Here is a 24,808-nt window from a genome sequence, read left to right as displayed (position 1 = left end):
ATCTGAAGAAATAGAAAGTAGAATGGTGATTGCCAGTGCCTAGGGGGAGTAGGGCCTTCCCTGGTGGCTCCAACGGTAAAGCGTCTGCCTGCAATGTGGGAGACTTGGGTTCGATCCCTGGGTTGGGAAGATCCCCTGGAGAAGGAAATGGCAATCCACTCCAGTACTCTTGCCTGGAAAATTCCATGGACAGAGGAGCCTTGTAGGCTACAGTCCATGGGGTCGCAAAGAGTTGGACACGACTGAGCAACTTCACTTCACTTCTTCAGGGGGAGTAGAGAATGCAACATTATTTATCTATCTATCCTATCTGTGTGCTCAGTCATGTCTGACTTTTTGCAACCCCATGGCCTGTAGCCCACTAGGCTTCCCTGTCCATGGAATTTTCCAAGTAAGAATACTGGAGAGGGTTGCCATTTCCTCTTCCAGGTGATCTTCTCAACCCAGGGATCGAACCCTGAGTCTTTTGCATCTCCTGCACTGGCAGACAGATTCTTTACCACTGAGCCACCAGGGAAGCCCAGGGCATTATTTAACATGTGTGTAATTTCAGTGTAGGAAGATGAAAAAAGTTTTGTAGGTGGACAGCGGTGATGGTTGCCCAACTATATTGCACAACTTGATGGCACTGAACTGAATACTTTAAAATGTCCAAAATGTTAAATTTTGTGATTTGTATATCAGTCCACAGTAACAAATAATCTTGAAAAAAGTGCAAAAGTCTTGCTGGGGGAAATATTTGTGAGAGAGAATGGGAAGGGAACTAGAGAGGTGTGAGAGACCCATCAGACCAGGAAGCAATTACCTCTCTAAGGAAGGAATAGAGAAATGGAAGGAAGACATAACAGAAGCACCCTAGACTTCAATTCAGTTTAAAGAAATTTTGACAAGTTCATTGGCCAATGTCCATCATCACAAGTCCTTGTCTACTCCAAGAGATGGACATAAGGGTTATTGGACATCTAAGGAAGCAGCCCTGGGAAACATCAGTGGGTTTGAGCACACAGCCACTGGAGCCTTTGACCAATGACACTCTGCAGTGGGAGATCTGCAAAAAACATACTCTCATGACCACCCAAAGGCTTTGTGTGGTCTGCTCACATCACTCTTGACCCCTCTGCCTGCTTCCACTTATATCTTGTGTTTTAGCCACACTGGTCTTGCCAGTCCTTGGAGACACTGGGCATGTTCCTACTGTAGAACCTCTGAACATGTTACTGTGGCTGAATGTTCCTCTCCTGGGTTTCGATGTGGTTTGCTCCTTCACTTCCTTCACATTTTTACCCAAATACCACTTTCCCAATGAAGCCTGCCCTGGCCACACTATCTAAAATTTTAATACCCCTCCACTGACTCTCATACACATACTTTCTATCTCTCTTCTCTGCTATTTTTTTCTTACCATTTGTCAGTTTAAGACATAATGTACTCATTTATTTATATTATTAGTTTCCCATCTCTCTTATTAGAGTGCAAATTTCACATCAACGGGAGCTCTGACTAGATTGGTTATTGTTGTTTATTCAGCAAGTAGAATAGTAAATAGAATATATTAAGCATTCAATAAATATCTGCTGAATAAAACATTGAGCACACAAAAGAAAAAAGATTTAAAATATTAATACTTCTATTGCTGATGTGCAGATGAGTCACTACAAGAAATCCGGAGGGACATCTTCTTGGCAACATTTTGTTCACAGTTAGTCCAAATTTCCATGCGTTCCTAGAAGAAAGAGACTTCATGAAAAGTCTATAATTCAAACTTTTCTCAAGTTCAGAAAGATTTTTCATGACAAAAACCAAAAGCTTTTAAAGATGAAACTAAGACAAAAGGGTCATCATCAAAGGGCACCCAAATCAACATGAAGTGACTCCTTTTGATTAAGAATGGGATAATTTATGCATCTAAAAATTTACTCAAAGCAATTTATTCAAACACATTGAATTTTTTCAAACTCATAGTTCTTAATGATAAAAAGAAAGAAAAGGAAAATTAAAACAACATCAAAAACAAAAACCTGACCCTTGAAGCACAAGTAGGAAAGTTAAGGCATGGACTTTTTAATCCAAAGACTGGCAAATAAAGTACACGGATTCAACATTTATCCTATTTTCAGGATAACCAAATTGCTTTAGTTGATAAGGAAACATCTTTGTTTTCAAAAAATATCAAGTCAATGAATGAGTAAATATAATAATTTTTAAATCATCATTTTGCAACCCCTCATGAAATGTTTGACTCAGTCGAACATCATCATGGGTGAGGTGATTAGAGGAGAACTTGATGGGGAAGTTACAAATAAGATATCAAGTTATCACCCATTGAAAACAGTAATGGATCTTAGCATCAGTAAAGGCTGGACAAGCCGACCTGCTGTGATGTAATACAAAACACACAGAAGCTGAACCTAATCCAGCTCTAGAATTGGAATCATGAGTGACAGAAGGATACATGGCAGGCACCACTAGGAAAAGCAGACAAACCAGAGGGGACATTCTACAGGACAACTGGCCCAACTTGTGAAACAAGTAAATATCATGGGGGAAAGTGGTGGGAGATTGTTCTGGATATTTTTTAAACACTGAACAACTAAATCTCTGCTAACTTCTTTTTTGGATCCTCATTCGGATGAGTCAAATGTAAAAATATTTTTGAGACAATTGAAGACATCTGATTATGGTTTGGGTATCAGAAGGCACCAAAGAATTATTATTTATTATGCTATATATGAATAATGTCATTGTAGTTAGATAAAAAAATTATCTGTATTTGTAGGTTGATTGATCTATGGAAGAAAGAATGACCATTATATACATTTAAGTACATTTAGAACACTTTAGGAGAAGAGGAAAGTAGATTAAGCCAATGGGACAAAAACACAATAATTGTTTAAAATACATAATGGATATAATGTATGTGGCTAATCATCCTCTCCATTTTGCATGTGTTTGAAAATTTTCATAAAATAATTAAAGACAATGGTTTACCCTAATTCTCAAGAATCAGAGTTTACCATAAGTTACAATTAAATCTTCCACTTAACAAACTTATGCTACAACATCCCACAATATTTTTTTTTTAATTTTAATTTTTATTATTTTCTTCATTTCGCCACACCTCAAGGCATGTGGAATCTTAGTTCCCCAACCAGGGAAAGCACAGACTCTTAACCACTGGAATGCCTGAGAAGTCCACCATCACACAATATTAATTCATTTAAGTAAAGAAAAAATACAGCTTTACAATATTTAACCTTGAAACAAGTATTTGAGAGGTATGATAGCCACTGAAGGCAAAAGAGAAGGGATAACAGAGGGTAGGATGGTTCAATAGCGTCAATGACTCAGTGGACATGAATTTGAGCAAACTCTGGGAGATAGTGAAGGACAAAGGAGCCTGGCATGGTGCAGTCCACAGGGTCACAAAAAGTCGGATACAACTGAGTTACTAAACAACAACAACAACATTACATCCATTAATTCAACCTAAATTTTACTTAAACCATGTTATGAATCAACCATAGTTCTTGATGCCGTGAATATAGCAATGAACAAGTCCCTTTTCTCTTGGAACTTATATACTAGTAACAATGAGAAAGACAAATAAAAATACTAACCACATAGTAATAAGTATGTTCCTTGAAGAAGATAAAGTAAAGGAAGAAGAGAGAGAAACAGAAGGACAGCAGAAGCGGAGGATACTTGAGCTAAGGTGGACAGGAAAGAAATTTCTAAAGAGGTGATGTGTGTGCATACTCAGTCATGTCCGACTCTTTGCAATCCCATGGACTACTGTAGCCTGTCAGGTTCCTCTGTCCATGGAATTCTCCAGGCAAGAATACTGGAGTGAGTAGCCATTCCCTTCTGCAGGGGATCTTTGTGACCCAGGTATCGAACCAGGTCTCCTGCATTGCGGGCAGACTCTTTGCTATCTGAGCCACCAGGGAAGCCCAGAGAGGTGATACTTGAACTTAAATCAAAATGCTGTTAGGAGTGCTCGCTTCAGCAGCACGTATACTAAAATTGGAAAGATACAGAGAAGATTAGCATGGCCCCTGCACCAGGATAACACACAAAGCCATGAAGCGTTCCGTATGTTTTTATACAGAGTGAAGTGAGTCAGAAAGAGAAAGATAGATATCGTATTCTAACACATATATACAGAATCTAGAAAAATGGTACTGAGGAATTTATTTACAGGGCAGCAATGGAGAAAAAGACATAGAGAATAGACTTATGGACATGGGGAGAGGGGAGGAGAGGGTGAGATGTATGGAAGAGTAACATGGAAACTTACATTACCATATGTAAAATAGAGAGCCAATGGGAATTTGCTGTATGGCCCAGGAAACTCAAACAGGGGCTCTGTATCAATCAATCTAGAGGGGTGGGATGGGGCGGGAGATGGGAGGGAGGTTCAGAAGGGAGGGGATATATGTAAACCTATGGCTGATTCATGTTGAGGTTTGACAGGAAACAACAAAATTCTGTACAGCAATTATCCTTCAATAAAAAAATAAAAAGAAAAGAAATGGTATTAGGAGCATAGCATGTGAAGATCTAGGCAATGAAGCTGGCTGGGATGGGGGAAGAGTTAAGTGTAAAATCTGTGAATTGTAAAAGAACTAGATGTATAAGAAGGACACTATAAAAAGGAGGAAGTATGAGCAAGAGGATTAGGGAACAAATCTTGTAAGTCATGGTAAGGAATTTAGATTTTGTTCTAAATATGGTGACAAACCATTGAACAATATGAAGCAGAAGAATGACATAATTAGATTTCATATTTTAAAATAGGTAACCTTGATAGATTTTGAATTTGTGCATCTGAGTTAATAGCAAGATTGGCCTAAAACTTTTTTTTCTCATTTTATCCTTGAATGGTTTTAGAGTCAAAGTTATATTAGTATAATAAAGTAGAGAACATTCCTTCATTTTTACTCTCTAGAACATTTTGTAGAAGACTATAATTATCAGCTCTTTAAATAATTTATAAATATTGCCTATAAAACTATCTGATCCAGATATTACTTTATGCACAGATTTGTGTTCAACTTATTTTGTAGCCAAATACCTCTTTATGTTTCCCAGTTGCTTAGTTGAATTTGTTAAGTTCTACTCTTCTAAGAGGAGAAGGTAATGGCAACCCACTCCAGTATTCTTGCCTGGGAAATCCCATGGACGGAGGAGCCTGGCAGGCTATAGTTCATGGGGTTGCAAAGAGTCAGAAATGACTGAGTGAGCGATAGCATAGCATTCTTCTAAGAACATACATTTCTTCCATTTTAAAATATATTTATATAGCCTTACATTTTTAAAATGGAGTAAAAGGGACTAGATTTACCTCCCAACTGAAATAACTGTTAGTTGCCGGAAAAATACATAAAACAAGGTTTTGAATACATGTGGATATCAGGCAACAAAGAACAGTAAGCCCTGAGAGATGAAAAGACGAATAAGATGAACACTGTAACTGACTAGTTTGTGCCCTGAAAACACTTCCAGGCTGCAGCATCAGGTGGGGGACCCCAAATAGACCATGGAAGACTCCCAGAGACTAGAAGGCAGAGGATAGGGTCCAAGGTGGCTAGAATTCACAGACAGAGTACCAGAGAGGAGTAACAGTCGCAGAGGTACCCAGCGGAATAAAACTCAGCATAAATGTGTGAGACAATTACTCCAGGCTGAGAACAGGAGTTGGATTAAAGGGGAGAGCACACTTAGCATACTTGAGGCTCAAAATAGTGCTTGTTCCTAAGAGCCAGTCAGGAAAATCTCATAATTCATGGGGCTTTAAGTAGAGCACTCAGAAGAATCTTGCTTCCATGGTGGAAAATAACTAGCTCCAGATTAAACACCATGCTGGTCCTACCTAATAAATCTTAACAGCAAGAACCAAAGAATCAAACTGTGTCCGTGTAACTTGACTGTATACCAAAATAAAGCTCAAGAATTTTTATAGGAATACAAATCTATCCAGCATGAAATGAAGTAAAATTCATAATGTTAAGTTTCCTGTTAAAATTTCTTAAGGAGGCAAAGAAACAGGAAAATATGACCCATGTTGAGAAGGAAAATAAATCAACTCTAAACCAGCACAGAATTGATACAGATGTTAGAATTAGCAGACAAGGACTGAACAGTTATATAATAATTTTTCATATGTTCAAAAAATTAGAAGAAAAAATACATACACTAAGTAGAGATGCACGTGAAAGTGAAAATTGCTCAGTTGTGTCCAACTCTTTGCAATCCCATGGACTATACAGTGTGCATGGAATTCTCCAGGCCAGAATACTGGAGTGGGTACCCTTTCCCTTCTCCAAGGGATCTTCCCAACCCAGGGATCGAACCCAGGTCTCCCACATTGCAGGTGGATTCTTTACCAGCTGAGCCACAAGGGAAGCCAAAGAATACTGGCATGGGTAGCCTATCCCTTCTCCAGTGGATCTTCCCAACCCAGGAATCGAACCGGGTCTCCTGCATTGCAGGAGGATTCTTTACCAATTGAACTATGAGAGAAGCAAGTAGAGATGCAGAAGACCAAAAAACAAACAAACAAACAAAAACAATGATCTAAATCAATGGAGCCATAAACTGGTATTTTGCAAAGATCAATAGAACTGATAAACTTCAAATCCAGTGATTTTAATCTGTGGGTATTTTGCCCTCTGAGGGAAAGGTGGCAATGTCTGGAGATACTACACAACAAAAACTCTGGGAAACCAGTGTCTGAATTGGAAGTATTAAGATTCTGATGGTGTGGACTTCCCTGGTGGTCCAGTGGCTAAATCTCCATTCTTCCAATGCAGGGGTCCAGGTTCAATCCCTGGTCAGGGAACTAGATCTCACTTGCTGCTACTGAAGATCCTGTGTGCCTCAACTAAGATCAAGTACAGCCAAATATATTAAAAAAAATTTTTTTTTCAAGATTCTGATGGTGGGTGATACCAGGTTCTCAGGAGAACTAGGATGGAGGGTTGAAGTTTTGAGCCCTATCACCAAACATACTATATGAGCAAGTGGTCTTCAGACATTTTGAAATGGACTCCATGAAAGAATTTTTAAAAGCTACATATCCCCTTGTTCATTTCTAAGTTGATATCTAAGTTTTCCATCATAAATTTAAATACTTGCAAAAGATATAATTTCTGGCTTACTGTAAATTTTGATATTTTAAACTAAACCATTACATCATTCTTAAACATATCTGGTGGACTCTAAATACCCGAAATATTTGATGCCCCCCAACATCCATTTAAAAATATATGAACAAATTCTTTTTTTAGCGGAAAGGAAAAAAAAAAAAAAGAAGGTGTAATAAAACTATTCGGGACTTCCCAGGTGGGCACAGTGGTAAAGAATCCGGCTGCCAATACAGGAGACACAAGAGACCTGGGTTGGATCCCTGGGTTGGGAAGATCCCCTGGAGAAGGAAATGGCAATCCACTCCAGTATTCTTGCCTGGGAAATCTCAGGGACAGAGGAGCCTGGTGGGCTACAGTCCATGGGATCGCAAAGAGTTGGACACAACTGAGTGACTGAACACGGCACAGAACAATGTCATCCTACCTCATGGTTGTTCTACCTACAAGTCTGTTCTCTATGTCTGTGAGTCTGTTTCTGTTTCATGGGTAAACTCATTTATATCATATTTTAGATTCCATATATAAGTAATATGGTATTTGTCTTTCTCTGCCTAATTTACTTCGCTTTGTATGATAATCTCTAGATCCATCCATGTTGCCACAAGTGGCATTATTTCATGCTTTTTATGCCGAGTAGTATTCCATTGTGTATGTGTGTGTATATACATATGTTGATAAATAAAAAATAAATTAAATTTTATATTTAAATTATAAATATAATTTTAATTTATATGTTTACATATTATATGTGTATTTTATATATTAAATTTATAAATATATAATAAATTTTAATAAATTAAATTTATATTTAAATTATAAATATATATGTATTTTTTATTTTTATTTTTTTCTCATTTATTTTTATTAGTTGGAGGCTACTTACAATATTGTAGTGGTTTTTGCCACACATTGACATGAATCAGCCTTGGATCCCCCCTCCCTCCTCCCTCCCCATCCCATCCCTCTAGGTCATCCCAGTGTACCAGCCCTGAGCACTTGTCTCATGCATCCAACCTGGGCTGGTGATCTGTTTCACCCTTGACAGTATACTTGTTTCAATGCTATTCTCTCAGAACATCCCACCCTCGCCTTCTCCCACAGAGTCCCAAAGTCTGTTCTGTACATCTGTGTCTCTTTTTCTGTTTTGCATATTGGGTTATTGTTACCATCTTTTTAAATTCCATATGTACGCGTTAGTATACTGTATTGGTCTTTATCTTTCTGGCTTACTTCACTCTGTATAATGGGCTCCAGTTTCATCCATCTCATCAGAATTGATTCAAATGAATTCTTTTTAATGGCTGAGTAATATTCCATGGTGTATATGTACCACAGGTTCCTTATCCATTCGTCTGCTGATGGGCATCTAGGTTGCTTCCATGTCCTGGCTATTATAAACAGTGCTGCGATGAACATTGGGGTACACATGTCTCTTTCAGATCTAGTTTCTTCGGTGTGTATGCCCAGGAGTGGGATTGCTGGGTCATATGGCACTTCTATTTCCAGTTTTTTAAGGAATCTCCACACTGTTCTCCATAGCGGCTGTACTAGTTTGCATTCCCACCAACAGTGTAAGAGGGTTCCCTTTTCTCCACACCCTCTCCAGCATTTATTGCTTATAGACTTTTGGATAGCAGCCATCCTGACTGGCATGTAACAGTACCTCGTTGTGGTTTTGATTTGCATTTCTCTGATAATGAGTGATGTTGAGCATCTTTTCATGTGTTTGTTAGCCATCTGTATGTCTTCTTTGGAGAAATGTCTGTTTAGTTCTTTGGCCCATTTTTTGATTGGGTCATTTATTTTTCTGGAATTGAGCTGCAGTAGCTGCTTGTATATTTTTGAGATTAATATAATTAATATATTATTTACATTAATTATATTATATTATAATTATATAAATATAATTATAATTAAATATAATTAAATAATAAATTATCATAAATTAAATTTTATATTTAAATTATAAACATATATGTATTTTAAAATTATATTTGTATACCACATCTGCTTTATCTATTCATCTGTCAGTGGACATTTAGGCTGTTTCTATGTCTTAGCTATATAACTGTGTTCTAAATAGGAGGAAAACAGAGAGAACAGACGCACAAAATAATCTTAATCATATTGGTACTGGTACTATTGCCCTTCTAACCTGGGACTATTATGTAGTTAGATGGGATAAAGTGAGCACTCGTGTGATAGTCTAATTCTGGCATCTTCAATATCCTTGACAATTATTCTTAGTATGGAAGAAAAGATTTCAGATTTAAGACAGAAAAGGTTAAGTAAAAGTTTTATAGAACTGAATTTGAATTGAAAGTATTAGTTTGACCTCGTGAGGACTTTTTTAATGAGCTTCCTAGGTGACTCTGTGGTAAAGAATCCGCCTGCAATGCAGGAGACACAGGAGATGTGAGTGTGATACCTGGTTGAGAAGGTCCCCTGGAGGAGGAAATGGCAACTGACTCCAGTATTCTTGCCTGGAAAACCCCAAGGACAGAAGAGCCTGGCAGGCTACCATCCATGCAGTCGAAAAGAGTCAGACACGACTGACTGCACACACATGAGGGTTTTTTAACGTATGTTAATGTCAGTCTGTCCACTTGACAACGCACAGTAACACTGACCTACCCACGGACATGATTGTGAAATATCACTTTCAACTTTAAAGAAATCAAAACTTCTTGAAGAAATAGCTAATTCTAGACTTGGGCAAGAAATATATAAAACAAGCCTAGTGCATCTCATCATGGCAGGTAAAATACCAAAGACCACAAGAATATTATCAAAAGGACACAGGAGTAACTTGAAGATGGACAAGATGATCATCAGCATAAAAAGACTAAAATACTTTCAATGACCCATAAATAAGAAAGTTTATCTCTCTGAAAAAAAAAAATTACACTAGTTTAGGAAAGACTTTGAAAACCAATTTATATATTCTTCAATGTGCCAGCCTGTTTTCTGGAATTCTAACGTAATTATTTTCACCCTAATGTGCAGTTTAAATACCTGGGTTCATAACGATTCTTTAGGAATTTGGCTATCTTTGAAGGACAGTAGAGAGTCAATTCCTTATTTTTAATACTGGTTTTTCCAAAAGAAAAAAAATTAGGCATTTCTCATCACTTGTTTACAGAAGCTATACTGGATATTAGTCTTGAGTGCATCTCCATGAGTATTTTAATAAATCCTCCTGTCCTTTGCATTTCATATATTTTAAAATATTTGTTTTATTTGTTTATTTGACTGCACTGAGTCTTAAGTTGCCACATGAGGGATCTATAGTTGTGGCATATGAACTGTTAGTTGCAGCATGTGGGATCTAGTTCCCCAACCAGGGATGGAACCCAGGCCCATTGCATTGGGAGCTCAGAGTCTTAGCCACTGGATCACCAGCGAAGTCCCTGCATTTCCTATAAATTGGCGCCTGGAACTACAGGCTTGATCATATTAGGCTTGAAATTGTGAGTCAGATTACTTCATAATAGGAAACTCTATGTAGACAAAGATCCAGTTTCTTCAACAGATACAATGCACAAGTAATGATGATGATAGAGAGGCAATCTTTCCATTAAAAGAGGCTTAAGTGAGATTTTTTTTAGAAAACAGACAAAAATAACCTTTATTGTTTAGGGATACACAACTGGTTAGTTGTGTATATAGTGCATATATAGTTGTGTATATAGTGTATGTATATGGGTATGTGTATATATATATATGGTGGTGGTGGTGAACTCGCTCAGTTGTGTCTGATTCTTGCGACCCCATGGAATGTAGCCTGTCAGGTTCCTCTGTCCATGGGATTCTCCAGGCAAGAACACTAGAGTGGGTTGCCATTTCCTCCTCAAGGGGATATTCCCCACCTAGGAATTGAACCCAGGTCTCCTGCATTGCATGAGTATATATTTATATATATATACATATATAAAAATCACTATAAAACTATAAATCAAAGCAAGGAAATGATTGTTATATTACCTGTTTACAGGTAAGCCTCTGTCTTCCCTCTAGAAAAATGGGGTATGTGGTGGGTTCTGGGTGGTTCGTCAAGTTTTATCCCTTGATATAGGTGGTAGTTGCAAGTGTTCACCTTATAATAATTCTTTATTAGACATAATTGTTTGATATTATATGTGTATCTGTGCCATATATTTTTATGTAGACCATTTTAAAATTCTTTGCTGAATTTTTGCAATAGTGCTTCTGCTTCATTTTTTGTTTTGTTTTTTTTGTCAGTGAGGCATGAGGTATCTTAGCTCCCCTGACCAGAGATTGAACCCACACCCACTGCACTGGAAGGGAAAGTCTCAACTACTGGACCACCAGGGAAATCCCTGTGCTATATTTTAAAATTAGAAAAATTTTTAAAAGAAGTCAAGATAGTGATTAATTTTGGAGAGGAGGATTTAAAGAGAGCATGAAGGTTTTGAGGACATAGTGGCATTCTTGTTTCGGGTCTAAGTGGTGGTTATTTGGGTTTGCATAAAAATGTGTCAAAATAAACATCCATGATTTCTTCACTCTGCCGTATGTATATTTTACTTAACTAGATATTTTTTAAAGATGTTTTTAAAAATAAAAGGAAAAAAGCACAAGAGAGACTCTCTTAGCCACCGCTTAATTTACTCTTCATTTTTTACTTTAGGAAATGTTGCCTTTTGGTCTAATCTGTGTCATGGGAGAAATACATAATTTCATACTCGATTTAGAAGGAGTCCAGATGCTGTTACATTATTTAGTTGGCGCTGTGTGCAAGTGTGGCTTAAAGAGAGACTTTCAGTGCCAGAAATTTCTTTGCAATATATCATATTAAAGACTGATGATTTGTGTTTTAAATTTTGGCTAATGCTTTTTGTAACATTTGAATTCTTCTTGTAAACTGTGAGAGTTATCTGCAGGGAATCTAGCCTTTCCTGTCTCTCATTTCCTTCATTTGGATAGATAACATCACATATATAGAGAGAGGACCCTGTTATTTCCAAATCCATAGATTCATCGGGCTGGGAAATGTCAAATCAGCACCTGAATAAATAAAACACGAGCCCATTAGTGCAAGCTTATGTGACCTGTCAGCATCATTAGGTTTTGCTGAGCACAAGCAGCCAGCTGGTAGAAGGCCTTCAATAATGATGGCATCTCTCGAGAGAGCCCGACAAATCCAGGCTTTGCTTTTTGAATAAGCATTCTGATGTTTGCTTTCCAGGCAAGGACCTCGCTTCGCTTTCAGGTTGCTGTAATTCAAACCCTGCGCTCCTCGTAGTCTTTCCACCCTGCTGTGAATGGATGCACCCAGCTAGATTCCACAGTGGAACTCAAATCCTCAGGCCTAACACACATAATGACCCCACAGTCTCAGAAGCTTCACCAGGTCTTATTCTTCTCAAAGGCATCTCTGCCAGGACCCCTTTGTTTGAGAAGATCAGCTCATCAACTTGACCATACAAGTTCAGGTTGTGAATATTAATGTTTAAGAATGTAAAGTTTAAAAACAAGCAAACAAAAATTTGAGAAAAAATAGATAAAAAAATGTAAAGTTTACAAGCATGGACTTAGACCCTGGCTGTCCAGATTCAAATCCCAGCCTTACCTCTTACTAGCTATGTAACTCTGAGCAAGTTACTAAACCATTCTGGGCCTCAGTTTATTCATCTGTGAATGGGGACCATGCCACCATCTATCACACAGATGAGAATTAAATGGTATTATTACATATAAAGCACTTAGAACTGTGTTTATAGCAAGCACTCTGCTATTATTATCATCAGCTGTGTGAGCTTTGCACAAGTACCTTAACCTCTCTGTGCTTCAGGTTCCTTATCTATAAAACAGAAATAATAAAAAATAATATGTATCTTATAGGGTTATTACAGGTGTTGAATCAGTTAATTCATGTACGCAGTGAATTGCTTAGAGCATAGCAAATACTCAATGAATAATAACTATTATTGCTTGATCTTTGCTATTTTGGTATGTATACAAATGCAGATAGGAAGCTAGGCTGAGTACACTTTATGAAACATGTTCACCAATCTCAAGAAAAGAATTATTGATTAGTTAATTTATCTTTTATATTGCTCAGATTATGAACGAAATATATTTCTATAATAATACAATTGTAAAATAGAGAAAAATAAAATTTTCATACTCTCACCATTCAATAATATGCATTTTATATAGTATTCAGTTCAGTCGCTCAGTCGTGTCCGACTCTTTGCAACCCCATGAACCGCAGCACACCAGGCCTCCCTGTCCATCACCAACTCCCGGAGTTTACTCAAACTCATGCCCATCGAGTCGGTGATGCCATCCAGCCATCTCATCCTCTGTCGTCCCCTTCTCCTCCTGCCCCCAATCCCTCCCAGCATCAGCATCTTTTCCAATGAGTCCACTCTTCCCATGAGGTGGCCAAAGTATTGGAGTTTCAGCTTCAGCATCAGTCCTTCCAATGAACACCCAGGGCTGATCTCCTTTAGGATGGACTGGATGGATCTCCTTGCAGTCCAGTGGACTCTCAAGAGTCTTCTCCAAGTCCCTTTCTAATCCTTTTCTTTTTCTTCTGTGCAATATATTAAACAAACTCTGAGGAGAATGAAAGAAACTCATAATTTTAGTAGCCTTTGAATTCATTTTTTCAGTTGTCATGTTTTTATTTTTATTTATTTTTTCTTTCAGTTTCATTGCAATATAATTGAATTTTATAATAATTAAAGAACAAGAAGTTCTACTATTATGTTTTTAATTTTGTTGCTTAAATGTCACCCATCTTTCCAAAGCAACTAGTCTGTGACCACCAACAGAAGCTTTGTGGAAGCGTGCATGCATTTATATGTGTGTGTTAGTCACAGAAACGTGCTGTGTTCTATGTCCAAACTCATGTGTCAGCGTGACTGAGCCTAACAAGCATCCCTCATCCATATCTTTCCAAACAGGACTCCTGAGTTCCAGCTGAAGACACAGCTACCCAGCTGATGTCTCCATTTCCTGGTCTCTTGCAGCCAGGTGTGTCTGTCCACATGGAAAGTTCTAACAGATGAAACTGGAGAAAGATGGTGAGTGCTATCTCCTAGCATAGATGATTAAGCCTCCAGCACACTCTGGAAAAGACTGTGCATTGGCCAGAGGTCCTGGGTTTTGACGTAGATGCAATGGCCTGTGAGACTTTGGGCTGTCTCGCTCAAAAAGGGGCCAACTGTGCCCTGTACCAGCAGGAAGCAAATTCTCAAGGTGACATGGACTTGAAGTGCCAGACTCTCTAGTGTCAAATTCTTTACAAAACTAGGGGTCAGAGGGAACAATGGACAAGAGAGTTCTCAGAGAGTAGAACCAGAGTTTGGCCTAAAAGTCACTCCTTCACCAGGGCAAGCAGATGTCACACCTGGTCTTACAGGAATTGGTCAATGCTATAGACCATTAGCTGCTGTGTTTCCAATTAAAAGAAAAAACTTTTTTTTAATTTTATTCATAAGGCTTCAGTGGTTGTGGTTCTCAGGCTCTAGAGCACAGGCTTAATAGTTGTGGCACATGGGCTTAGTGGTTCCATGGAATGTGGGTTCCTCCCAGACCAAGGATTGAACCCATATCTCCTGCACTGGCAGGTGAATTCTTTACCACTGAACCACCAGGAAAGCCCTTCCAATTCTTTTTTCTTTTCCAAATAGGAATTTTTTATTGCCAACGTCCTTATCCTGGGCTTCCCAGGTGGCGCTCATGGTAAAGAGCCCACCTGCCAGTGCAGGAGACATAAGAAATGCAGGTTCGATCCCTGGGTTGGGAAGATGCCCTGGAGGAGGGCACGGCAGCCCATTCCAGTATTCTTGCCTGGAGAATCCCACGGACAGAGGAACCAACGGGCTACAGTCCACGGGGTCGCACAGAGTCGGACATGACTGAAGTGATGTAGCACACATGCACATCCTTATCCTAGCCTACCATCTCATGCTGCATCTCTCAGAGGCAACACAGACAATGCGGGTTTTGTTTTGTAGGTGTTGGGAAAGGCTGTCTCACACACGCAGTTTTGGGGGCCCCACTCTGCTGCCTCAGAATGGGCCTGAGGCCTGAAACACTTCCTACCAAGAGATAAAGAGCCCACACAACCTGTGCCAAGCTCTGTGTGGGAATATCTTTCCTTGTTTCTGGCTCAATGAGTCCTTTGTCTCTGCTTAAAGCATGTGTGTCAGATGGCAGCTGCCCAATCCCATTACTATATCCATCCTCTGCAGGAAAGAGACAAGGTTCCTTCAACTGGGGCACCAGAGGGTGAGCATAGGTCAACTGCCCTGTTTCACTCCCCAGAGCAAGCCACTGGCCAGGGGTATGAGGCACACAATTAAAGGTCATCTTAGACTTCCCTAGTGGTCCAGTGGTTAAGACTCCGAGCTCCACTGCAGGAGGCAAGTGTTTGCTCCCTGGTCCAAGAACTAAGATTCCACATTCCTTGTAACATAGCCAAAAAAAAACCACTAACCTTACTCTTCCTCATCTCTATGTAATTAAACTTTGTTTCATCCAGTGCTATCTTCCTTGGCCACTCTGCTACAAGATGCAATGGGAAGAACTTTGGACTTCTGTTCTGAATAGTTGGCATAGTGCTAAACTTTGCTGTGGTCCATGTAGTTAGAGTCCTCCCCTGGGGTTGGTAACTAGTACAAGCTGCAGAATGGGAGAAAATATTTACAATACACAGCTAACAAAGGAATTGTATCAGAATATATAAGGAACTTACAACTCAATCATAAAAAGACAAACAACCCCATTTAAAAAAAGACTTTAACAGACACTTCATAAAAGTAGATATTCAAATGACTGATCAACACATGAAAATATGCTCAACATCCTCTGTTATCAGAGAAAAGCGAACTAAGGCTGCAGAGAGGGACTTCCTTGGCAGTCCAGTGGTCAAGATTCTGTGCTTCCAATGCAGGAGGCACACACAGGGTTTAATCTCTGGTCAGGTAACTAAGATCCCACATGTGGCACAGCCAAAAACTTTTTTAACAAAGAAATAAAACCACAATGAAACAGACCCATATACACATTCTAGGTGAAAATGTAAAATGGTACAACAACTTTGGAAATATTTTTGGCAGTTCCTTAAAAAGTAAATACAACTCAGCTTCAGGACTATGAAAGTAACTATAGACAATATGCACACTTCATTTACAAAAAGAGCTGGTTGGCCAGATTTGGCCAATGGGCCATTGTTTGCTGCTATATCTAGAACATCATTTTGTGCCAAGAAGAAAGGAAATGCCCAAACAATGAGGGAAACTTATCTCATTGACCCAGTTTGGGACAGTCTGAACATTAAAATTAAAAGGGATTAAGAGATTATAATCCATGAATTAAAATAGAAATCATGAGACATACATACATAAGAAAGACATGTACATATATATGAAAAGAAAACTCCACCTTACAAAAGAATGTCAACTAATAAATGCAGAAAGAATAATGAAATTAGAAAATCTGTATTTAGCAACCATTATAGTAATAACTGATTAGAGCAAAGAATTACTAATAGATTCTAAACTAGTGGGGGAAATTTTTATGAAGGACAGGTCATTTCTATAAAATACTAAGTACAAAACATTTATTAACTTTACAATAAAGAAATAAAGCAGGCATGATTTTAATCAAGTGAAAAATAGTTGTCTGCCTCCTAATATAGTGCACTCCCTGGAGTAGGAAATGGTTACCCACTCCAGTATTCTTGCCTGGAGAATCCCATGCACAGAGGAGCCTGGTGGGCTGCAGTCCATGAGGTCACAAAGAATCAGACATGACTGAGCGACTGAGTAATATAATGCATTAAGAGAACACAGAATCACTTTTGTGATGTTCCTGGAAATATTATATAATCTGAATGTGCTGTGTGCTGTGCTTAGTCGCTCCGTTGTGTCCAACTCTTTGAGACCACATGGATTGTAGCCTGCCCGGCTCCTCTGTCCATGGGGATTCTCCAGGCAAGAATACTGGAGTGGGTAACCATGCTCTCCTCAATCTGAATGTAAGCATGAGGAAATAGACAAACCAAAACCAAAGGATATCTACAAAGTAAGTTGCCTATATTTTTCAAAATTGTCAAGGCCAGAAAAGCCAACAGAAGACTGAAGAATGGTTCCAGATGAAAGAGACTGGAACAACCAAAAGTAACATATGATTTTGGACTAGATCGTGAACCTCTACGTACATCATGGGACAATCAATGAGGTTTGAATGAGATCTGTGAATGTTAATTTCCTGATTGATGGTTGCCTTGTGGTTATACAGGAGTCTGTATTTGTTTTTAGGAAACATTAAGAGGTAAAGGGCATTGTGTCTGTAATTTATTCTCTAATGACTTAGAAAAAAAGATTATTACTGTTCTGTTTATTATGCTGAGTAGCTAATTACCCCTAAATTTAGTGGGAGAGAACAGCCAGTTATTACGTTCATGAATTCTATCAGTCAGGAATTCAGCACACACCATGGGAAGTTGTCTCTGCTCGGTGATGTCTGGGATCCTTGGGTGGAAGATGTGAAGCCTAAGGGCTCAGCCATCACTCTCTGGTGGTTGATGCTGGTTGTCAGCTAAGCTGCTGCTGCTGCTGACTAAAGTAAAGAATTACTAATAGATACCAAAACTACACTGTGTGCATCCTCAGTCACATCTGACTCTTTTCGACCCTATGGACTGTAGCACGCCAGGCTCCTCTGTCCATGGGATTCTCCAGGCAAAAATACTGGATTGGGTTGCCACACCCTCCTCAAGGGGATCTTCCCCAACCAGGGATTGAACCTGTGACTCTTATGTCTCCTTCATTGACAAGCATGTTTTTTACCATTAGGGCCACTTGGGAAGCTCTATAGGGCTTCATTTCTTATTTAATTAATATTATTTTTGGATATTTGAGAAGGTGCTAACAAATACTGAAAAAATCACTTCAGATGGTGACTGCAGCCATGAAATTAAAAGACGCTTGCTCCTTGGAAGAAAACCTATGACAAACCCAGACAGCATATTAAAAAACAGAGACGGTTTTTCCAACCGTCATGTATGGATGTGAGAGCTGGATCATAAAGAAGGCTGAGGACTGAAGAATTGATGCTTTTGAACTGTGGTGTTGGAGAAGACTCTTGAAAGTCCCTTGGACAGCAAAGAGATCCAGCCAGTCAATTCTAAAGGAAATCAGTCCTGAATATTCATTGGAAGGCCTGATGCTGAAGCTGAAACTCCAATATTTGGCCACCTGATGTGAGGAACTGACTCATTAGAAAAGACCCTGATGCTGGGTAAGATTGAAGACAAAAGGAGAAGGGGATGACAGAGGATGAGATGGTTGGATGGCATCACTGATTTAATGGACATGAGTTTGAGCAAGCTCAGGGAGGTGGTGAAGGACAGGGAAGCCTGGCATACTGCAGTCCAAGGGGTTGCAACTGAGCGACTCAACAAAAAGAAATACTGAAAGTATAAATGAATATGTCATCAAGGTCCTGCTCAAGCCTGAACTGTGACAGTTGTAGAATTCAGACTGGAGGATTCAGGGTCTCTGGCAGAAGTGGGTCATGGCAGAGTCTAAGGAATCTCTTATGATATTCTCAGCATAGGGAAAAAAGAGAGGTGCGTTAAAGTTTGGGTCTCTGATACCTCTATCATCATATGGAAGGAATGCCTTAGAGTGTCTGAGTCCTAAAAAAGTGAATGTAGTGGGCAAAGATGGAAACATCTATTTGTTTATTAAACAAACAGAAGCAGATTCTCAAGTGTATATATGTTAAATAAGAAAAAGAGAGTCGTGAATTCCCTTCTGGTCCAGTGGTTAAGACTCCACGCTTTCACTGCTGAGGGCACAGGTTCAGGGAACTAAGATTCCACATTCTGCAAGCTGTGTGGCATGGCCAAAAGAAAAAAATAAAACAAGAGCAGGACATTTTTGAAACTAAAAAGAACATTGAATTGCACTACTAAATTTACAACATATTGTTGAAATAACAAAAATTAAGATATTTTGGTGTTGAGACATAAATAAATAAATAGAACAGAATAGAAAGTCCAGACACTAACCAAAATATACTTGGGAATTTAGTATGTGATAAAGGTAAATCTCATATCAACACATGGCATTCAGGCAACTGAGGAGAGATTTTGGAAAAAGGAAAGTTGTACAAAAACCTCACACTTAAAAGAGAAAACTAAATCAATATAAGGAATAAAGTATGAAAAATTAAAAAGAAAAAAAAGCTCCCACTATACACCAGGTTAAATTTCAAGTGGATCAAATATTTATATGTAAAAAAAATAAAAATATCAAATCATTAAAAGAAAATATGGGTGAATTATTTTAATAATTGTAAATATAGTTTACAACTATGATGGACAGGGAGGCCTGGCCTGCTGCGATTTATGGGGTCGCAAAGAATCAGACACGACTGAGTGACTGAACTGAACTGAACTGATAAATGTATTCACCCTTTGCCTCAGCACTTCCACTTCTAGAAATTTATCCTACAGATAGAGCTACACTCTTTTGAGGGGCCTCGCCACATGGCTTGCAGGATCTTATTTCCCTGATCAGAGATTGAATCTGGGCCCCAGCAGTGAAAACGCCAAGTACCATTCACTAGACTGCCCTGGAATTCCCTACATTCTTATGAAATGACATACGTACAGGATTATTCTTTGCAAGATTGTTTTATTTTTTTTCAATGACAGCAGTATTTCATTCTTTTTTACAATTTTATTATTTTCTTTATTTGTGGCTGTGCTGGGTCTTTGTTGCTGTGCAGGCTTTTTCTCTAGTTGCAGCGAACGGTGCGAAGCTACTCTCTGCCTGTGATGCATGGGCATCTCACCGTGAGGGCTCCTCACCGTGAGGGTTTCCATTGTGAGGGCTTCCATCGTGAGGGCCCCTCACCGTGAGTGCTTCCCGTCGTGAGGGCTTCCAGTCGTGAGGGCTTCGCGTCATGAGGGCGTCTCACCGTGAGAGCTTCCATCGTGAGGGCTTCACACCGTGAGGGCTTCACATCGTGAGGGCATCTCCCCGTGAGGCCTTCTCCCCGTGAGGGCTCCGCACCGTGAGGGCTTCTCCCCACGAGGGCTTCACACCGTGAGGGGTTCACGTCTTTAGGGTGTCTCCCCATGAGGCCTTCTCCCCGTGAGGGCTCCGCACCATGAGGGCTTCGCACCGTGAGGGCTTCTCCCTGCGAGGGCTTCCATCGTGAGGGCTTCACAGCGTGAGGGCTCCACACCGTGAGGCCTTCTCCCCTTGAGGGCGTCTCCCTGTGAGGGCTCCGCACCATGAGGCCTTGTCACCGTGAGGGCTTCTCCCTGCGAGGGTTTCTCTCGCTGTGGAGCACAGGCTCTAGGGTGAGAAGCCTTCATTAGTTGCGGTGAGTGGGCTTAGTTCGCTGTGGCATGTGGGATCTTACTTCTTGGACTAGGGGTCAAACCCGTGTCTCCTGTATCGAAAGGTGGATTCTTAACCACTGACTCACTGGAGAAGTCCCCGTACACTTATTCTTACCGCGTGGAACATATAGTATAAAGATTTCATACTGAATAGATGATATTCATTAAGCCAAAAAGGGGGAAAAGAGGCACTTACATAAAGTTTTAGCTACATTGTTTGAAATGAAAATATGCAGATTTTAAAACTGAAAAAAAGATCCCAACTGTGTTTCTTCATCAGGAGCTTTAACTGAACCTAGAACTTTTTCACACCTTAATTAGAAAGAAAAGAAAAGAAAAACCCAGAAAAAAATAGCCTTGATTGGCTGCTGAGACAGCAAGAACTTTCCACAGAGACCTGTACAGCATCACACCAAGATGGACAATGTTTGGCAAGAGATAAAATAGCTGTGTCTTGCTTTGTGCAGGTCACCAACTTGTTAACTCATCATACTATAATGGGGTAGCTGAGAGGAAGACCAAACTGTGGGGATCAAGGGCATGTGCAACGTACAACATCATATGTATACACACTTGGCAGCACAGCCACTACAGCTAAAGGTTAAAAACCAGTTCTAAGGAGTTCCCTGGTGGTCAGTTGGTTAAGAATCCACCTGCCAATGCAGGGGACACGGGTTTGATCCCTGGTCCAGGAAGATTTCACTTGCCTCAGGTCAACTAAGCCCCTGTGCCACAACTACTGAGCCTGTGCTCTAGAAGCCATGCTCCACAACGAGAGAAGCTACCGCAATGAGAAGGCCAAACATCACAACTAGACTAGCCCCCACTTGCCTCAATGAAGAGCCAGCACAGCCAAAAATTAATTTAATTGTTTTTTTAAGTGACTAAGATAAATTAGGGCTTCCCAAGTGATGCTAGTGGTAAAGAAGCCACCTGTCTCCAATGCAGGAGACATAAGAGACATGGGTTGGATCCCTGAGTTGAGAAGATCCCCTCGAGGAGGACATGGCAACCCACTCCAGTATTCTTGCCTGGAGAATCCCCATGGACAGAGGAACCTGGTGGTATACAGTCCATGGGGTTGAAAAGAGTCAGACATAACTAAGCGACTAAGCACAGCACAGCATATAGTCAAAGAATATAGAAGAGTTAATTCAAATTTCAGAAAAATAATCCTTGATGATGGAAAACTAATGATATCACTGACAAGCCCAGCATACAGGAGTAGGAGAGGAAATGGAGGAAGATGTAAGTACAGTAACTGTTGCATCTTACATTAGGGCAATCAGTAAACAGTGTCAAAATTCAAAGTTAGTTAATATATAAAGTTAGCAGGTGATGGAGTGTTGAGGGGCAAGAGAAGAAAGGTGAGTGTGTTAAATTCAGGGAGTCAATAGACATTTTTAAAGTTAATAAATCAAAAATAGAAATATATAACCATATTATTTAGAGTTTAGTAGCAAACATGCAGATGAAGTAAAGATAGGAATTGTTAAAATCTTCTGGAGGTTATTTTACTTTTTATTTTATGACTTTTTTACTTCTTTTTTTTGTTTTACCATGTGTCATAGGCAGAACTATTTCCTAATGCTTGGAGCCTAGAATGGTTACTTTACAAGGCAAAAGGGACTTTGCAGAACTGGAAGATAGCAAAGATGTGTTATCTTAAGCCATTAATATTTGTGGTAATTTGTTACAGCACCAACAGGACATGAATACACAATGCAAGTGTTACTTGTACTATTTTTTTAATATTTATTTATTTGGCTATGCCAAGTTTTAGTTGCGGCATGTGGGATCTAGTTTCCCAACCAGGGATCAAACCCACACCCCTGCACTGGAAGCGTGGAGTCAGCCACTGGACCACCAGGGAAGTCCCTACTTGTATGATTTTTAAAGATTAAAAGAAATGGAAACAATGAGATGCAAGCCTGTCGATGGCGGAGATGTGAGAAATGGTATCAAAAGCCACCCTCTTCCCTTGTTGAAGGCAGAGAAGGCCATATTTTCATTTTGTGTGTGTTAGTTTAAGAAGACTCAACTCGGCCAGCAAACTGTGGAATATCAATTTTCATAGAAGCCCAAATACTAGATTATCAGACATGGTTGTGCTAAATACCCAACCTGAAAGAAATTTTCTGCCATCCTACCCCTTGCAGCTGACCCAGGGGGACTAGCACAGAGAACAAGCCTATGGCCATGCAGAAGAATAAAGCCAGGCATTGTTAGAGGGTGGTGGAGGGAAGTCCCCACCTGCCCCGGTCATGGCCATTTGTTTAGAAGTCAGCATGGCCACCAGTCAGAAGGTTCGGTAAGAGATCACAGGACAGTGCCTGGGAGAGATGGGACGTAGGACTGTGTCAGCCAGGCAGGTTCTGTGAGGGTGCCACTCCACTCTGCCTTCTTCTATTAGGGTTCTGCTCCTTTCTACCACTCATGTGTTTGTGTGTTGTCATCCCAAGCAGTGTTGTGAGGGAGCCAGAAGCCCTGTCCCGCATCTGGCCAGGTGGCCTTGAGGATGAAAACATGCACACACAGATTGCGGGTGCAGCCTTTGGCCAAGGCTGGGGGAAACGTGAACGCAGAACATGTTTTAGGGCTGAGTTACTCACTGACCAAGTTGGAAGCTCGATGCTTTCTCACTCGAAATGGCTTTTGTAACTATTGATTCTTACGGCTAGTTCTATGAGCTGTCACAGGGTTAATGTTCTTCGAGGGGTCTTCCTGGCATCCCCAGTTGCCAAGACTCTACACTTTAGAAGAAGTGGCTAACAGGACGAGTTCTAAGCACACCACTGCTTTACATCAATGTGGTGATTCGGAAAGCACCACAGGTCTTTATCTTACTGGTCCTCATTTAAAATGGTACTCCTCAGGATTTCCCTGGTAGTCTAGTTGTTAAAACTCCAACTCAGGGGACATGGGTTCAATCCCTGGTCATGGAACTAAGATTCCACATTCTGTGTGGCACAGCCAAAAAAAAAATTCCTCACTTCCAACTTCCACTGTTATCACAATGGCGTGTAAGATTTAAAACTACCAGAGATGGCCTTGGTTGTCCTAGTTCAGAAAGTCCGGTTGGCATAACTCAAGTGAAATACGATCTTCTTCCCACTGAAGAACAGGAAAAAGTGGTGACAGGGCAGCTGACAAGCCCAACTGGCAACTTTGAAATGTAGCTGGAGTTGGGGGTGGGGACTTTAAAAGTGCATTACAGCTGCATTTTGAAAATTTCTCCATCAAAACAGTTAACACCACTTGAAAGGATCTGCTTTCCTCTGAGGTCCTTAAGTGATGATGGTTTTTCTGCACGTGCTAAGTCACTCCTGAAACCAACACTCCTCTTTCCAGCTAGTGTAATTGTTTTAGTAAAAACTGGAATGAGTGGTCTTTGCACAGCTTTGGTTCATGGAGGAAATATTCATTCTTAGGAGGGAAAATAAAACCCAGTTGGTAGAAAAGTACCAGGAGAAAAATAAATGTACAGGAAAGAAAAGTACTCAATCTAGGGACAAGACGTTTTCCTTTAAGGAACTGGGTTTTTGTTGTTGTTGTTACAGATTGTTTTTATTCATCTCACAATATCTTGGGAATTACCCTTTATCAGGACAGAGAGGATGGATGATGTACTATACTACAAGGGATCAACTCACATTGGAATGAACACTCATATTCAGTAATATTTTGATATTAAAAACAATGCTGCAATGCATAAACTTGGCCTGTGTTATTCCATTGCTAGCAAATGTGTGTGCTTAGTCACTCAGTCATGTCCGACTCTTTGCAACCTTTTGAACTATAGCCTACAAGCTCCTCTGTCCATGGAATTTTTCAGGCAAGAATACTGGAGTGGGTTGCCATCTTCCTCCTCTAGGGGATCTTCCCCACCCAGGGATCCAATCTGCATCTCCTGTGTCTCTTGCATTGCTGGTGGATTCTTCACCCACTGAGCTATCAGGAAAGCCCAGCAAATGAATAGTATACATATTTAATGAATTTATAACCTGGAAGATTTTTAACTGAGGAATTATTAATGATGGTTGATCCAGGGTATATTAAGGCAGGATGAAAAGATGCTGAGAGATCATTATAAACCCATGATTGAGACCATTCATCCAGTGAAGAAATTGACATCAAGTAAAGCCCAGTGGTCATTTAGATGGCTAGGGGGTAAAGAATCGGCCTGCCAACACAGGAGGTGCAAGAGACACGGGTTTGATCCCTGGGTGGGGAAGATCCTCTGGAGAAGGAAATGGCAATC

General features: G+C 39.9%; 1 protein-coding gene and 1 non-coding gene across 8 annotated transcripts in view; one reads left to right on the top strand and one right to left on the bottom strand.

Annotated features, from left to right (window-relative positions):
* Window positions 1–1,501: 1,501 nt before the first annotated feature.
* Window positions 1,502–24,808, bottom strand: part of LOC122710145 (proline-rich protein 2-like) — a 46,368-nt gene continuing 23,061 nt past the window's right edge. For 3 of the 7 annotated variants that reach the window (XR_006345830.1, XR_006345834.1, XM_043927738.1), the window contains one exon: window positions 1,502–1,723. Coding sequence is in view for 1 of the 7 variants with exons in the window: in XM_043927738.1 (XP_043783673.1) it covers window positions 1,561–1,723 (163 nt within the window). In the remaining 6 variants the exon portion in view is untranslated. Of the gene's footprint in view, window positions 1,724–15,736; window positions 15,807–19,901; window positions 20,501–20,544; window positions 20,598–24,808 lie in introns of those variants that run through there. The other 4 variants (XR_006345831.1, XR_006345835.1, XR_006345832.1 and 1 more) reach the window with 3 other exon arrangements.
* Window positions 3,994–4,100, top strand: LOC122673086. Its single transcript, XR_006334578.1, has one exon. It is a non-coding gene; the product is annotated as a U6 spliceosomal RNA (small nuclear RNA).

The sequence above is a fragment of the Cervus elaphus genome, chromosome 16 (genome assembly GCF_910594005.1).
Source record: "Cervus elaphus chromosome 16, mCerEla1.1, whole genome shotgun sequence".
In the NCBI taxonomy this organism is placed as follows: Eukaryota; Metazoa; Chordata; class Mammalia; order Artiodactyla; family Cervidae; genus Cervus; species Cervus elaphus.
Note: the sequence above shows the minus strand (reverse complement) of the source record. Positions and strands in the feature narration are given on the sequence as shown.